This window comes from Pelecanus crispus, chromosome 3 (genome assembly GCF_030463565.1).
Source record: "Pelecanus crispus isolate bPelCri1 chromosome 3, bPelCri1.pri, whole genome shotgun sequence".
Classification (NCBI taxonomy): domain Eukaryota; kingdom Metazoa; phylum Chordata; class Aves; order Pelecaniformes; family Pelecanidae; genus Pelecanus; species Pelecanus crispus.
In genome coordinates, this window is record NC_134645.1 from 63,077,392 (window position 1) to 63,091,918 (window position 14,527).

The 14,527-nt window shown below is 37.2% G+C and overlaps 1 protein-coding gene across 8 annotated transcripts in view; it reads left to right on the plus strand.

The window, feature by feature from the left end:
- The window catches only part of ZDHHC14 (zDHHC palmitoyltransferase 14), a 120,227-nt gene extending 108,726 nt beyond the window's left edge, over positions 1–11,501 (plus strand). For 5 of the 8 annotated variants that reach the window (XM_075706630.1, XM_075706634.1, XM_075706631.1 and 2 more), the window contains 2 exons: positions 1,099–1,201; positions 10,254–11,501. In XM_075706630.1, coding sequence (XP_075562745.1) covers positions 1,099–1,201; positions 10,254–10,655 — 505 coding nt within the window. In that variant the 3' untranslated portion in view covers positions 10,656–11,501. Of the gene's footprint in view, positions 1–1,098; positions 1,883–10,253 lie in introns of all 8 variants that reach the window. The other 3 variants (XM_075706632.1, XM_075706633.1, XR_012830894.1) reach the window with 2 other exon arrangements.
- Positions 11,502–14,527: the final 3,026 nt, after the last annotated feature.

A 14,527-nucleotide genomic window follows, 5' to 3' on the forward strand; every position in this document is an offset into this window, starting at 1 on the left:
TGACTTTAGCTCTCAGTTGTTTTGAGGCGTTCCTGTCATTATGTCTTTGTAACTGGAACTATAAACCCTCCAGTTAAAATTTGATATGCTATGGTAAAACTTGTAGTTTTCCAGATGGGAGGTAACATTGTTCATGTCACAGGAAAAAAGCATTTTGGCCTATGATTAAAAATACATGGAACTATAATTGAAAGCTTCATATAATTAAAAAAAAAAAAAAACAACCCAACTTGGAATGAATTGAAGCATAAACAGTTAAAAAGTTTTTGTTTGTTTTTTTTGGTTTTTTTTTTAATTGAAGTGATACAAGCTAATACAGATGTAGAATACAGTACTTTGGTCTGTACATTCAGCTTTTTGTGAGTATTAACTAGCAGAACCTAAGTGAGGTTTATAGCTCTTAAATTGAGAGTAAAATTGTATGTGGAATTTTAGCAGAATCTTTAGCTAGGTCAGATTATTCCATTCTATTTATTTTTTTTATAATCTTATGTAGACTTTTACTTATTTTTATTAATTTTTCCATAAAACATTTTCTTAGATGGAAATAAGAAATTTTATGAGTGTGTCACTTCGGTAAGACTAGTGGAGTGCTATAAGTAGTGTTAAGTAGCTGTCATGAAAAACCTGTCAAGTAAGTTGTCTGAACAAAAGTTCCTCTTTCTTTGTAAAGTTTGTGATTAAGTAGCTTTAATTTAGAGGTGTGGAAACTGATAACAAAAGAACCTTCAAAATAGATACTGATTCAAAGTTCACTAGTGAATTTTGTAATTTGTTTTCACACCTGTGGTTTAAAATTGTTGGGTTTTGTGGTATCTGCTAGTAAGCTTCTAAATCTTTTGTCTATGATAAAAATCCAGAGAAGTGGCAGTACATATGACTATGTAGCAGGTAGCATTAAAGGAAACAATTACCTTGCTGATGAGTAGAAATGAAGTCTTGTACTTCAGTTGAATAAAAGGAGACATTTGAAGGCATTGGTAAGGTATTAAGGTCCATTGTATGATAGAAAAATTTTCTCTTTCTTTTTATCAAGAGGAGGTAGTTATTAATCAGAAATATCTCTAACATTTTTTCTTTATTTTGATTATTCCATAGCTTAATTGACAGAAGAGGATTTATACAACCAGATACACCGCAATTAGCAGGACCGTCAAATGGCATTACTATGTATGGGGCCACACAATCGCAGAGCAACATGGTAGGAATCATCCCATAGTGTTGTTCATCAAGATTCCTGTGAATGTTTTCCTTCTCCACTTTCATGTGAACTAATCAAGTAATAACTAATTGGATACAGCTGACATTCTGGGTGGAATGACTTGTTTATTAACAGTAAAGAAAAAAACCCCAAAGGCTCTTTTTGATGTATATTTCACACAGTGTAATAGTTATTGCTCATGGATTCTAAAAAACGAGAGGCTTTTCTACACCGTTGATTTATTGAATATACTGGCATTTTGACTTGTACTGTTGACACCTGCTGTCTTTTGAACTGGAATAATCAAGTATCGTGGACTTGCTCTGGTTCATCATTTTCCAGCTAATTGTTTTGTATGGCACTTTCTTCATACTCTGTTTCCTTCTTTGCTTGTACACTGCGGTTTTGCATAGACTAATGTGTTTTAAAAAGCAAAGATGAACAAAGAGGAGATTATAGGGGAGAAGTATGTTGAAGAAAGAGCAGGAGGACACTGAACTTCCAATGAATAAAAAATGGCAACTGGATTATTACAGCAAAAGCTTTTAAACATCTTTCAATAGTTTTTTATTTTGTTTTTTGCTGGTAACGTTGGCTATCATAATGGAAGATAGGATTTTCAGTGCCAAGAAGAAGAGAATAACTGGAAAGAGATCTTTTTCCAAAGGCAAGCATCTTAACGTATGTGCCTATTTCTGAATTGTTATCCACATATCTTCATATTATGTGGGTTCTAAGACTTTGTCAAAGAAGCCATAAGTTATGGACACCCTTCCTCTGCCAAAAAAGAGGAGGCCACAAGGCCTTCTGACATAGTTCAGCCTTTCTTTTGAACAAAAGAAGGAAAGACTCACTATTCCCAGACAGATTAGTTTTAGTGTCACTGATAAACTGGTATAAAAATTTTGCTGTAGTTCCTAAGCCGTTTTTACTTATTATTTTGAGGATTAAATTACAAGATTTGTTAGTCTCCTTAATAGGAAAATGTATGAAAGACACAGTATTAACTCTTAATCTTCTGTGAGGTGCAGTTGTGCAGAACAAGATAATGCTCCATGCAAATTTTACTCAAAAAAACACCAAAAACCAACCAAACAAAAAAACCCTGAAAAGATGGGGGGGGGGGGGGGGGGGGGGGGGGGCAGAAAACAAGAAAGAGAAAGCAAACCTTAGAAATAGCCTGAGGTCTTTCAGGGATTACCCAAACTTTCTGACTCTGTCAAGACTTCTTATTTGTAAAGAAGACACTATCATTAATACTAGTTATTAATGAGAAAATCTTGTGCCACTTTGATAGAAAATTGACTATATTTGTTTCTACAAATGGAGAAATCTGTTATGGCATTACTTTAAGTCAAACAGGTAGCTCTTATGATTTTAGAGTCTAATACCTGTAAATACGCAAATTCTTCAAGGATTTGAACTACTAATATCCTAGAACATCACACTACTCAAGCTGGGAAAGGCTTGGGTTCTTTAACAGTTATCAGAGTCACTTGGAAATGTGCAGCTTTCATTCCTGAAAATAATCTCTCAGAAAAACCTTGAAAAAGGTAATAGGTCATGTTTGGGATGGAGGAATGTCTTTAAGACTGTGATGCCATTTTTTCTCGGGGTATTATTCCTGGTCTGGATCCACGACCAATTGGCTTCTAGTAGCAGCTGGTTATCAGCATTAAAATTTCTCCCTTGAGTTTTGTTGCAAGCTGTTAAAGACCTGCTTAGTTTCCCAGTCTCTCTAGCACTATTTTCTCTTCCCTATTTAAAATCTTGCATTCTTTCCTGTGTTGCTTGAAGTAATAAGAAATTAATTTCCTGCGGGCAACAATGCACAGGGACATAACTTTTGCCTCTGATTTGTTCTTGTTTCACATTTCCCTTTATCTGTGTTCTAAGGTCAACTTTTTTGCTCTTCTCAGTAGTCTACTTTCAGGTTCCCGTCTCTCCTATCTCATAAAGCAGCAAACAACAAAATTGATTTCCCTATTTCACAGTTAAGATCTCAATCTCATCCACATAACAGACTTTCTTTTTTTCTACCAAAATTAATTCACCTTACTGGTAGCTTAGTTATTTTCAGTCATTCTGTACCAGATTTCCTGTTCCAATTTAAATTTCGACAAATAATCAAGTAAAACTTCATCATTCTATTTAAACCTTTTCCCATGAAGTGACCCCTATTACTTTTCCAGGCTTTACAGTATCTGTTTTTCTCAGCTTTCTTCCCAGTACACAGTCTTAGATTCTTCTGAAGAAGTTTGGGAACAGGAGCACTGGGAACACCAGCCATTCACTTGTTCTCCCCTGAAAAAGGCTGCTGAAGCTTCTTGAGTGAAAGGCAGTGGAGTACACTTTATGGCAGAAGCATAACAAGGCATGTGGCATCCTGTTGGTGTGTTGGGTTTGTTTTGTGGTTTGGTTGTTTTTTGATTTGGTTTTTTTTAGAGGAGGAATCTCTGCAAAATTCTCTAGAATCCCTCTTGCTAGAAGTTCAGATGCAAACATCAAAATTTCCTTTGGTGGCTGATGGTTTAAATAATAGACTAGCTCAAGCCCAAGACTCCAGTAGAAGCAAAACAATAGAGGGAAAGTCTTTGTGGAAGAAAAGGTTTTCTTTTTACCTCATGTCCTCACTGACAAAGGTTAGGCAAAAGATGGAATATGATTCAGTCATCCCTTCTGGAAGGTTGCATACCTTTTGGAAAAAAAGGCAGAGGCATAAAATGAAGAATGCTTTCTTGGGGCTGAGGCAGGTGGGCCACAGAGAACTGGCTAGTTTGAAGGGTATGTATCTGGTACTGCAACCTGTATTATTATGGTTTCAGATAAGGACAGGCAAAGAGAAATTCCTTGACTTAAGACCATGTGTAGATCATAGTCTTAGTCCATAAATAATTTTTAAATAGCAAGGTTTAGCCATTTATACATCATCACAGATAATTACACTATGTTACCAAGTTTAACTCTTTTAAGTACAGGAAATAATTTATTAGAAATCTAAAGTGTGTTCCAGTACACCTGGATTTTTTTTCCAGAATGCGTTACATCTTATCTCTACATTGAATCTTAACATCTAGATGTTATAGTACTTAATCCATATAGTGTGCTAAAATGTCTCTCCTGCCCATTGACATTAAAGGAAGTTTTTAATGAGCATCTTCTATCACACTTGTCTTCTCTTACTCCTTTCCCTCCCTCTTTCCTTTCCTTCTCTTCCCTTCCCTCCAATCTTTTACTCAGTGACTTGTGTCTTTCTAAATAGAATTCTTGTGCCTCACCCAACTAGCATCTGGTCATTCTTTGAATCTCTCTAGGTTGCTTAGTATTACATTCTGCTTTAATTTATTTTAATATATCTTTTAGCATCGCATCATTTTTGCATTTCACCTCAAAATAAATATCAGGCTAAATTTAAACTTCCCAGACACTTGTTTTCAGTGCAATACATTATCTCTTATTCAGGATACCATTTGTGGGGCACTATTTTTTTATTTAACAGCTTTTGTGGTAATTTTGCCTTTGAGACTTTGAATATTTCACATAGGAGCTACTGTACTCGTGCTAGTGACTCAGTTTGTCACAATCTCAGAAAGTCAGGGTTGTTGCTATAATCAGTGCTTCATAGACCCATGCTGTGATTCTCCCCCCCACCCCCGATCTTTATAAAAGAGCTTTTTTTCCTGTTCTCTCCTTCGCATCTCCCTTATTTTACTAACAGCTAAAGTTTTATTTACTTTTTTGAAGGCTGGAAGCACAAATTTTTTTTTTTTCCTGGTACATTCCCAATGTTTTTAATCTATTTTCCAATATAATTTGAAATTAGTCTGGTAAATTCATTAGTCAGCTTCTTAATATCCTTATCCAAGTGACAAGCATGGTCACTTGGAGCTAATGGTCTGTAGATCTGGTATTTCCAAACTATTTCCCTATTGCATTTTATTGCTGATGATTTTTAGAAGCTCTTCGTTAGTTTGATTGCCCAAGTATCTCTCTTCTCATTCTTAAGAATTTGTGTGTGTGTGAAACACAGTACTGCAGCCATTATGAAATCATAACTTTTCCTGTATTTTATTCTTTCTTTCTCTTTCATTTTAAGGTTTATTTTCTTTCTACTCTGAAAAAAGTTCTTATTTCACCATAAACCCATCAGCTGCTGTTACCTGGATCTGTACTTCTGTAGTACTTAGCTTACTCTTAAAAACCTGAGTTGATTCTTGGGTTTTGATACAGGGTATTTTATTCTTTAGTAATCCATTATGAAGAAACACAAAATCCATCTCACTCTGTGCACTTTTTTAGAGGAATTAGTTTGCTTTATTTTTACTATGATGTCTCTAGGAATTCTCTAATGCCTTATAAAGTGGTAGATTTTACTTCTATCTGCCTCTGTGTCAGGACAGGTTTATTTATTTGTTTTTAAGAAATTCACTTGTACTCCTGCGTTCTAGGCGTCTCTTGTTCAATGCTTAGGTAGTTACATGTGTGCCAAATTCCCTTATATCCAGTTCTTCCTTTCCTTTCCTGGATGCAAATTCTTTAGGTAGAGTGTTTGTTTTCTTATTTATACATACCACTGAAAATTATAGGAACCATAATAGTGCATGCACAACATTCGTTGCCAGCGAGACGTGCAGCAAAGTTCTGTCTCAAATGTTCACGTCAGTATTTCTAGCACTGATCTGGAAACAGGAATCCAGCTGATTCAGGGAACTTTAACCATCGTAGCATACTTTCTCCTTTGCTTTTTATATTCTCATTATTAGGAGTAAGTATTTCTATCACAAACAGTGCAAGGATCAGCAAGGATAGGAGCCCCACTTTGCTGGGAGTTTTACGAGTGTGTTTCCTTGTGTATTTACTGTCGTACCTCACAAATATAATTTATCATTGCCCAAAATGGAACTTGAGGCTCTTAGCAAGTCAACATGACTACAGTCAAGGTTGATAGAGGATTTTCATTAAAGCATTTTACTTCACAGTTGAAATGGGTTAAGGGCACATGCAGTAAATCAACTTAAGCATTTTGCTTTGGATCAAGGTATGTTACAGAAGCCATTCTTTTGATTCTGCATATTTACTGCATTGTCGTTCACACTGCAGAGCAGTATCAGAGCACATGAACTAGATTTCTTTCAGAAGATGTGCTCCTGGAATGCACACAACATGCTCTAACCACAGACATTCAGTCCGTAAGAACAAACAGTAGTTAGTCTGAAGTAAAATCCCTGGAACAGGCATAGTTTCCCCTTTAGCTTCAGAAGCGTTTCTCTTCATAGATCTCCTGGTGCATTCTACTACTTGCTAGTGGAGCCATTGACTTGGTGGGTTTTGTGGCTCAGTTGTTGCACAGTATCTGCAAACACCATGATTTTGCGTGTGAAATCCTACAGCTGTTGGGAACAGTTATACAGCTATAGCCCTCCACTCTTTACCCATCTATTGTATCCATCTAGTATGGCATTTCAGCATCCCTTCTGTTACTTCATAGCACTGACACTTAGTGCTGTCAGTCTCCTCCAAACTTTTTGTTGTTTGTACTTTATTCAGAGATGCTGAGCTAATTCAACCTTCTTTTCTCCATCTTCTGAGAACTGTAACAATTCTTTAATGTTACCAATGTTTAGAAAATAGTTAACAAAGTTAATTTTAAATTCAAAGTAAATAATCTCTAACTTTGGCGTTAGAAATGTGAAAAATGTATTGCCATGTACGACAACTGTGTTAATGTGTATGTTTTGGGTAGCTTAGAAAAAAATCAGATTTCCTTCAGAAAAAAAAAAACAAAAATACTGTTTCCTTAGTTGTTTTTATTTATTATTTGTGAAATAAATGCAGAATATTAGGTTTTGTCTAATTTGCTTTAATTCATGCCTTGTGAGATGAAAATAAATACAGAGATGGCTAAAAACTTCTATGCAAATATGTAATTGAACTTCTGTACTTGTAGAACTTAGGAAACTTGTCTTACCTTCAGAATCTGCTGTTCCTCTGAAACAGTGGAAATTGTAAGTGGAAAATAAAATCAGTAGAAAGTACTGGTGGAATAATTTCTACAGTAGATTTTAGCTATTTAGATTTCAGTGCTTGGCTTCCTTTTTGTTACAATCGTAGGCTTTTTTATTCTATTTAAAATGCTGCCGTTAAATAACTCATGTGATTAATAGCTGTTAAGACTTTTGGCCCTAAATTTCACTTAGTTAAGAGTGAAATATAAATATGGAATCAAGGAAAAACACAATGCCAGGCATATAAAGAAATCTGATTTCCTTGTTTAGTTTTGTGTTGGCTGTTTAGACTCAGGAATAGTCTACCTGTATAGTATATGTTGGTTTTATCAGATGTTTTTGAGAGCTCATCGAACACGTGTACCTCTTCTAGTATAAACCCCACTCTAGTCACTTTTGAAAGCTGTGTACAGCCTGTGTTTTCCTAAGAAATTTCATGTTGATCACTGTTAATTGAACAAAAAAAAAAAAAGAAAACCTGAAATGTATCTGAATAAGAGGAGAGGCTTTAGTGACAAATGCTTGGAAAATGAAGAAGAGATATACAGACCTGAAAAGGTTTTATAACACTCTGTTTAATGGAGCTTTATGAGGCTACTTTATCTTTGGGGTATTGATTCAGTTGAAATGCAGTAGAGTTCCGTAAGAAGAAAATTAATTCAGACTATACAATGAGTTCAAGTAAATTACTTTCAGCTAATTTAAAACTGTGTACTTGTATTGCCTGGAACACATTAATAATTTCCTTTTGAAGATCAGTGCTGAAGCTGCACTAAAGCAGTAAGTCAGCTGCTAAAATTATTTGTTTTCAATGTACCCCAGTGGTTATTGGCATTCCTTTGTTATTTAACATGCTCTTTGGCTACTGCTTTTCAGAGAAGATGGATTTTGGTCTTTTTGAAGTTTGAAAATTCAGTTAACAGATCTTTAAGGTCTGCATAGTAAGGTTGGTTGAAGGGCTATAGTTTAATTGAAATAAGCAGGCATGAATAACAGTATATTAATCAAGAATGAGTTGTTCACACTGAATTACTAATTGAAAGCTCGACTTTAAAAGATGCTGACAGTTTTCTTCTTAGTAAGGTACTTATGCAAGATTTTGACTTTAAGCCTGTGAGTAATCCCTCTGAAATTATATGGGACAACTTCAATTGTTTGGCTGGGGCTGTTCATCATTTTGTGGGGGAAAAAATTGCCTGCAACATTTCTGAACTCAATTTTTATAATAGGAAGTCAGTGCATTTATCTTTCTGAATGCGTAAGTGTTGGAAAATACGTAAATGAGTAAGGATCGTACTTCTGCCTGTCAAAAAATAGCTGTTCTGGGAGTCTTAAACCACTTAGACATGTTTAAAATACTACCTATTTACTGTGACCAAGCAGTCTGCTTGCACACTTTCTGAATGCAGTGTGTGCGCATCCATCATTAAGCTCTTCAGTGGTGGAATTGGAGGACCTGAAAATATCAGAGGAAGTGTTCATAGTGATTGTTTTCATCATTACAGTAAAGGAAGCAAAAGCCTTTCCATGAGTTTGCATAGACTATATCACAGTGGCTTATTAAACTCAAATGGGCATTTTAGGGAATTGCTGTAGTATTAGTAGCAATGCTTATGATTGGGAATATCTTGAACAGATGTTGGATTTGTAATGTCTTTCAGTAATTTGATATAGATCAAAGAAGTCAGTTGTAAAGCAGAACACACTGCTTTAACAGAATCCTTGAAATAATGACAGCAATAGGCATGTCTTACCTCCGGATATATTTTTTTATTCTGCTTGCTTGCTTCCAGATTTTCTTTGCTACATTGGAGTTACAGTTCTGTTCATTAACTGTAGTGTTTCTTTTGCACAGCAGAACAGTAGTGTGGCAAGTTAATCTAACAGGATTTTGAAAATCTGCAGATGTTATAATTGATCAGGCTATCAATTAAATAAATATTGACCTTGGAAACTCTCAAAAATTATGCCAGTTTGAGTTAAAGAAACTTAATTTAGCAATAGGTCTACCACCTACTTAGCTAGGTGGACATTATTGAAACACCTACCTGTTGTCTTGTCATCTCAAGGAATGAATGATAATTTTGTGTAAACAGTTCTTAGGAAGGATGTAGAGCCAAAAGCATTCCTGGTAATACTCACTGAGCTTAATTGGATTTATATAATGCTGAATTTGGCTTGTTATTGTAAAAGTGCTTGCCAGAAAATCTGTGGTTTGTACCTTGATTCTTCATGTTGTCAAGACTAAATTAATCAAGACACAGCCTAAAGATCATGAAAGTTGATTAAACTAATGCATCTGCAGTACTGCCTAATTTCTATACATCCTACAGAGTATTGAGGATAGTGTAGTATATTCTCTAGAGTGTATATGTAATGTATTAAATAGGGAAGGGGGGAAACTTTTGCTCATAGAGGCTGTGCTGCCAGCTATATCTTTATAAACCCACCTGCATCAGGTGGAATTCTTCTGGAAAACTTCTGTAGCACCTTAATTCTGATCTGTGAAGACCAATTAAAAAAAAGATACTTGCCTAGTGTTTTTGAACTTGGAAAGATGCTTGGATTATGCATTTGGGCCTCTCTATGAACTGCTAGCTACTCTAGGGTAAAATGAGTAGTGTGGAAGTGATTCACCTCACCTGGAATCAGGGAGGTTTTGAGGTGTCCAGTGCAGTTAGTTATACACAGACTGTGCAGCTAGGCTTTCCAAATGGCTTTGAACAAGAATAAGCAAAGCGTTTGAATTACAGTACACACAAAATACTATTTTAGAGGTTACCAAAATCCTTAAGGGAACACTGTAAATGTTTATCATAATTGACTTTGATGGTTATCCAAAGCACTGGCTCAGTTATGCATGCTTTTTTTTTTTCCCCCTGGGCAGCATGCAATGGGATTTTTGGGTCGCTAACCATGGAATGATACTAATGGCTTTCTTTTTTTCTCTTCATATCCCATTCTTTTCCATACCTTTTTGTTCATATTCTCCCTTTTTTTTCTGTTCTGTTTGCCTTATATGATTTTGACACCCTTCCATTCTACAGTGTGACCAAGATCAGTGCATTCAGAGCACTAAATTCGTTTTGCAGGCTGCTGCCACCCCCCTACTACAGAGTGAGCCAAGCATAACTAGTGAAGAGCTACCTTTACCAGGAAAGACTACTATCAGTGGGCCTTGTGCAACTCTAACTCTAGGGCAACCAACACCACCATCTTCTATGCCAAATCTCACATCAGATACAGGTTTGACAGACATGATGCCATTAAAAGAGGAACACGAAGGTCATCAGTTTCTCACTCCTGAAGAAGCTCCATCACCCCCTGGGATGCTGCCAAGTGGAAGTCCTATTACACACAGCCATACAATGCACGTCCTGAGTCTAGCCAGCCAGGATTCATTGCATGAAGACTCAGTACGTGGTCTTGTGAAGCTTAGCTCAGTTTGAACAGCTTTTTTGAACATTGCACCATTTCTTGGTGTCTATACAAATCTCTGCTTAACAGGAATGACACTGCAGTACCACTGTAAGACTTCGTAACATGCCTGTAATGGAAACTTTATTGCGTAATGGAGTCTACTAAAAAGACAAGTTATTTTTCAATGGAGCTACAGCATTTTTTTGACCAGGTTGTTAATGGTTGTGCTTTGATGGTGACTGCATTTTATTTTTAAGCAAAACCAGAAAAGGTCAATAATCTTGTTTCCTGAAGCTTGGGTACAGCAAGTTGGAATTCAGCCTGTAACAAACATCATGTACAGTACAAAAGAGAGAGATTCTTGGATGTAAGTGTCATGCTCTGTGTTCTATGCTCTTGTAATACACACTTGTTAAGGCTTACCACACTTGTGGCCAGAATGATCTGCACTTACATGTTATGCTACTAATATTTGAGATAGAAAATTACCATTCCATTTGTTAATACAAAAAAAAAAAAGACTGCAGATATGGATTTGCATGCCACGCTACAGTATGTGTTACAGTGGTGTTGGTATTAAGAGAAAGTGCTGCTTTTTTATTTGTGACTTTCAAAGTGCTGTTTCATTTAAAGACAGTGCAACAGACAAATTAATGGACTATATTATTTTTTCAATTAAAATTTATTTTAAATTAATCAGTGGTGCCTAGAAGATGGAGAGTTACTGATTTGATCATGTTGCATATCATTTAACCTTCTGTTTAAGTGTTTAGAGTGAGGTATTGTGTTGTGCCATACCACAAGATTCTTCCACTCCCTAATGTGATACAATTACCTGTGGACCTCCAATAAAATGACATCCTCTATTTCTTGGACATGTGTACAGTTATCCTTGCAGCTTTCCTGGGGAAAGAGGGGGAAATCATGATTTGTTGACATAGCTTGTAAAGATTTGACTGGGATGTGTTTACATAATGAAACCAGAGCTACGGAGGAAGAGCTGGTTACAATTAGGATTGCTTCAGCATCTTTTGTGGTTTTGTTTGAAATGTGTATTTTTCCCATAAGAAGTCTTTATTTGGAAATGGTAGAGTTAGCCTCTGCTTGGACTGTAATTCTGTGTTCCTTATCATATGGCTAAAGGGTGAGGGGCTTGAGATTTGAGACAAAGACAGCTTAGTGAAGCAATCTTAAATTGTTAACAATAGACTGCAGCTGCTCCCAGACATCATCCTTCATTTGTATTTGTCCTTTAATATTTTAAATTGAAATCTTGATTTTGTAGAATTCTTCTGTGCTTTTTTTTTTTAAGTAAAGCACAACAAAAAAGTTGAAGATATTTTTATAATTATTTTTCGTGATAGCTGAAGAGAACCTTAGTTAAGCTGGGAAAGTTTAATAGCTTTAATTCTGTATTTACCATGCTTTTCAGGATGTGCAACGTGGATTCTTCTTTTCTCAGGACAAACTAAGTGCTGAGTATGCTTTATCTGATGCTTCTATGGCATGAAAGTGTTCACCAGTTAAGAAATGTAACAGTTCTGTATTGTTCACCGTGGTCATTCACTGACACCAAGATAAAAATCTTTTTGTTTTTACTTTCATTGTTGAAATTGAAGATATCAGCCTGCAGAAAATCAGTCACCCACGCTATTGAAGCTTCAGACAAGATACTGACAAATACCCTACTCCTCTAAGATTTCGTAAGCAGTCTGATTCTCTAATTGATGATGCTAGCTTTGACCTAATTCACTGTGTAGAACACAGCAAAACTTTCTGTCTCTAAGTGCTGTAACGGGTCTACCAAAGAACCTCTGGCAGACAAGTCTGTCCCAGCTATTGGAGCCACCCTCCCAGCATTTTCCTGAAGCTGGGACAGTTTTGAGTCCTTTCCACCAGCCAGACTGTAGTGACTGACATGTCCCAGTTGGCTGGTCTCCCAATAAGCCCCAAGTATTGGCACTTATTTCTGTGTCTGCTCTTGCAGAAGAGTCGGTGATGCTCATCATCTTGCTTTCATCTTTCCCTGTTGTGGCTTCTCATGTATGATGCCATGAACATCTGCATTAAAGCAGGTAATGGATTGAGGACTGGAGATACTGGTCTCGTAGGCCTGGGTAAAGAATCCCGGCTTTGAGTTTGTAGACCAGTACTTGACTGAATCATTATCACATAGGTGTCTGTGAGTAGTTAACTGCAGATGCATTACTCACTACACAGAAGGACAAGTCAAATTTTTTTAATGTGGTATCAAAACTTCCCACTCGTAGCAGTAATGATGAGGATCACTATTTTAAGGAAATTGTTCTTTTTAAGTCTCCCTGAAGTACCCGAGGGATTTTATGCTTCCAAGAATACCAGCTTCGTGACAACATTTGTATGTCATTGCCACTAGGGAGTAGTGCAGAAAGCTGCACATCAGCTCTGCATACGATAAAGTTAGTGTCAGTTTTAACATGAAACAGAAGGAGGACAGCATTAAAGTTTTTATGCTGTTTTCCATGTGAAACTTGTGCTCATGCTTTTCACCATCATTTTTTTTAATCTCTTGTTTTGTTTATAACTGAGGTATAAGAATTACCTAACAAAATTGAAACAGATGTGCTACTTAAAACAAACTGGGGGGAGGGGGGGGTGTTAGGGCTTTTTTTTTTTTTTTTTTTTTTGTAGTTTTTAAGATCACAGCCTTATTTTTTAACACGTTGTTTATGTTTTTAAGTTTGGCACATGAGAATAAATTCAATACTTTGCATTTGACTATCTAGATATTTATATCACCCTTATTTTAAGTCTATTTTTCCTTCCCATCTCTGTCTTTTAAATGGTGACATCTCTAACCTCCCTGACACAACTGCCTTGTGAGGACATCTGCTGGAAGATTTCAGAACTAGGTCTGTTAACCCATATGGTGTGGTACTTGCAGTCTTTGATTGACAGCAGGCGGTGATTTATAGAATCATAGAATCATTTCAGTTGGAAAGGACCTTTAAGATCAGTGAGTCAAACTGTTAACCTAACACTGCCACTTCCACCACTAAACCCCATGTCCCTAAGCGTCTACATGTCTGTTAAATACCTCCAGGGATGGTGACTCAATCAGTTCCCTGGGCAGCCTGTTCCAGTCCTTGACAACCCTTTCAGTGAATAAATTTTTCCTAATATCCAATCTAAACATCCCCTGATGCAACTTGAGCCCATTTCCTCTTGTCCTATTGCTAGCTACTTGGGAGAAGAGACCAACACCCACCTCACTACAACCTCCTACCTGAAGGTAGTTGTAGAGAGCGATAAGGTCTCCTCTCAGCCTTCTCTTCTCCAGACTAAACAACCCCAGTTCCCTCAGCCACTGCCCATAAGGCCTGTGCTCCAGACCCTTCACCAGCCTTGTTGCCCTTCTCTGGACATGCTCCAGCACCTCAATGTCTTTCTTGTATTGAGGGGCCCAAAACTGGACACAGTATTCCAGGTGCGGCCTCACCAGCGCCGAGTACAGGGGGACAATCACCTCCCTGCTCCTGCTGGCCACACTATTCCTGATACAAGCCAGGATGCTGTTGGCCTTCTTGGCCACCTGGGCACACTGCTGGCTCGTGTTCAGCTCAGGTCCTTTTCCGCCGAACAGCGTTCTGGCCACTCTTCCCTAAGGCTGTAGCATTGCATGGGGTTGTTGTGACTCAAGTGCAGGACCCAGCCTTGTTGAATTTCATACAACTGGCCTTGGCCCACTGATCCAGCCTGTCCAGATCCCTCTGTAGAGCCTTCCTACCTCAAGCAGATCAACACTCCTGCCTAACTTGGTGTCGTCTGCAAGCTTACTGAGGGCGCGCTCAATCCCCTCATCCAGATCATTGATAAAGATATGAAACAAGACTGGCCCCAATACTGAGCCCTGGGGAACACC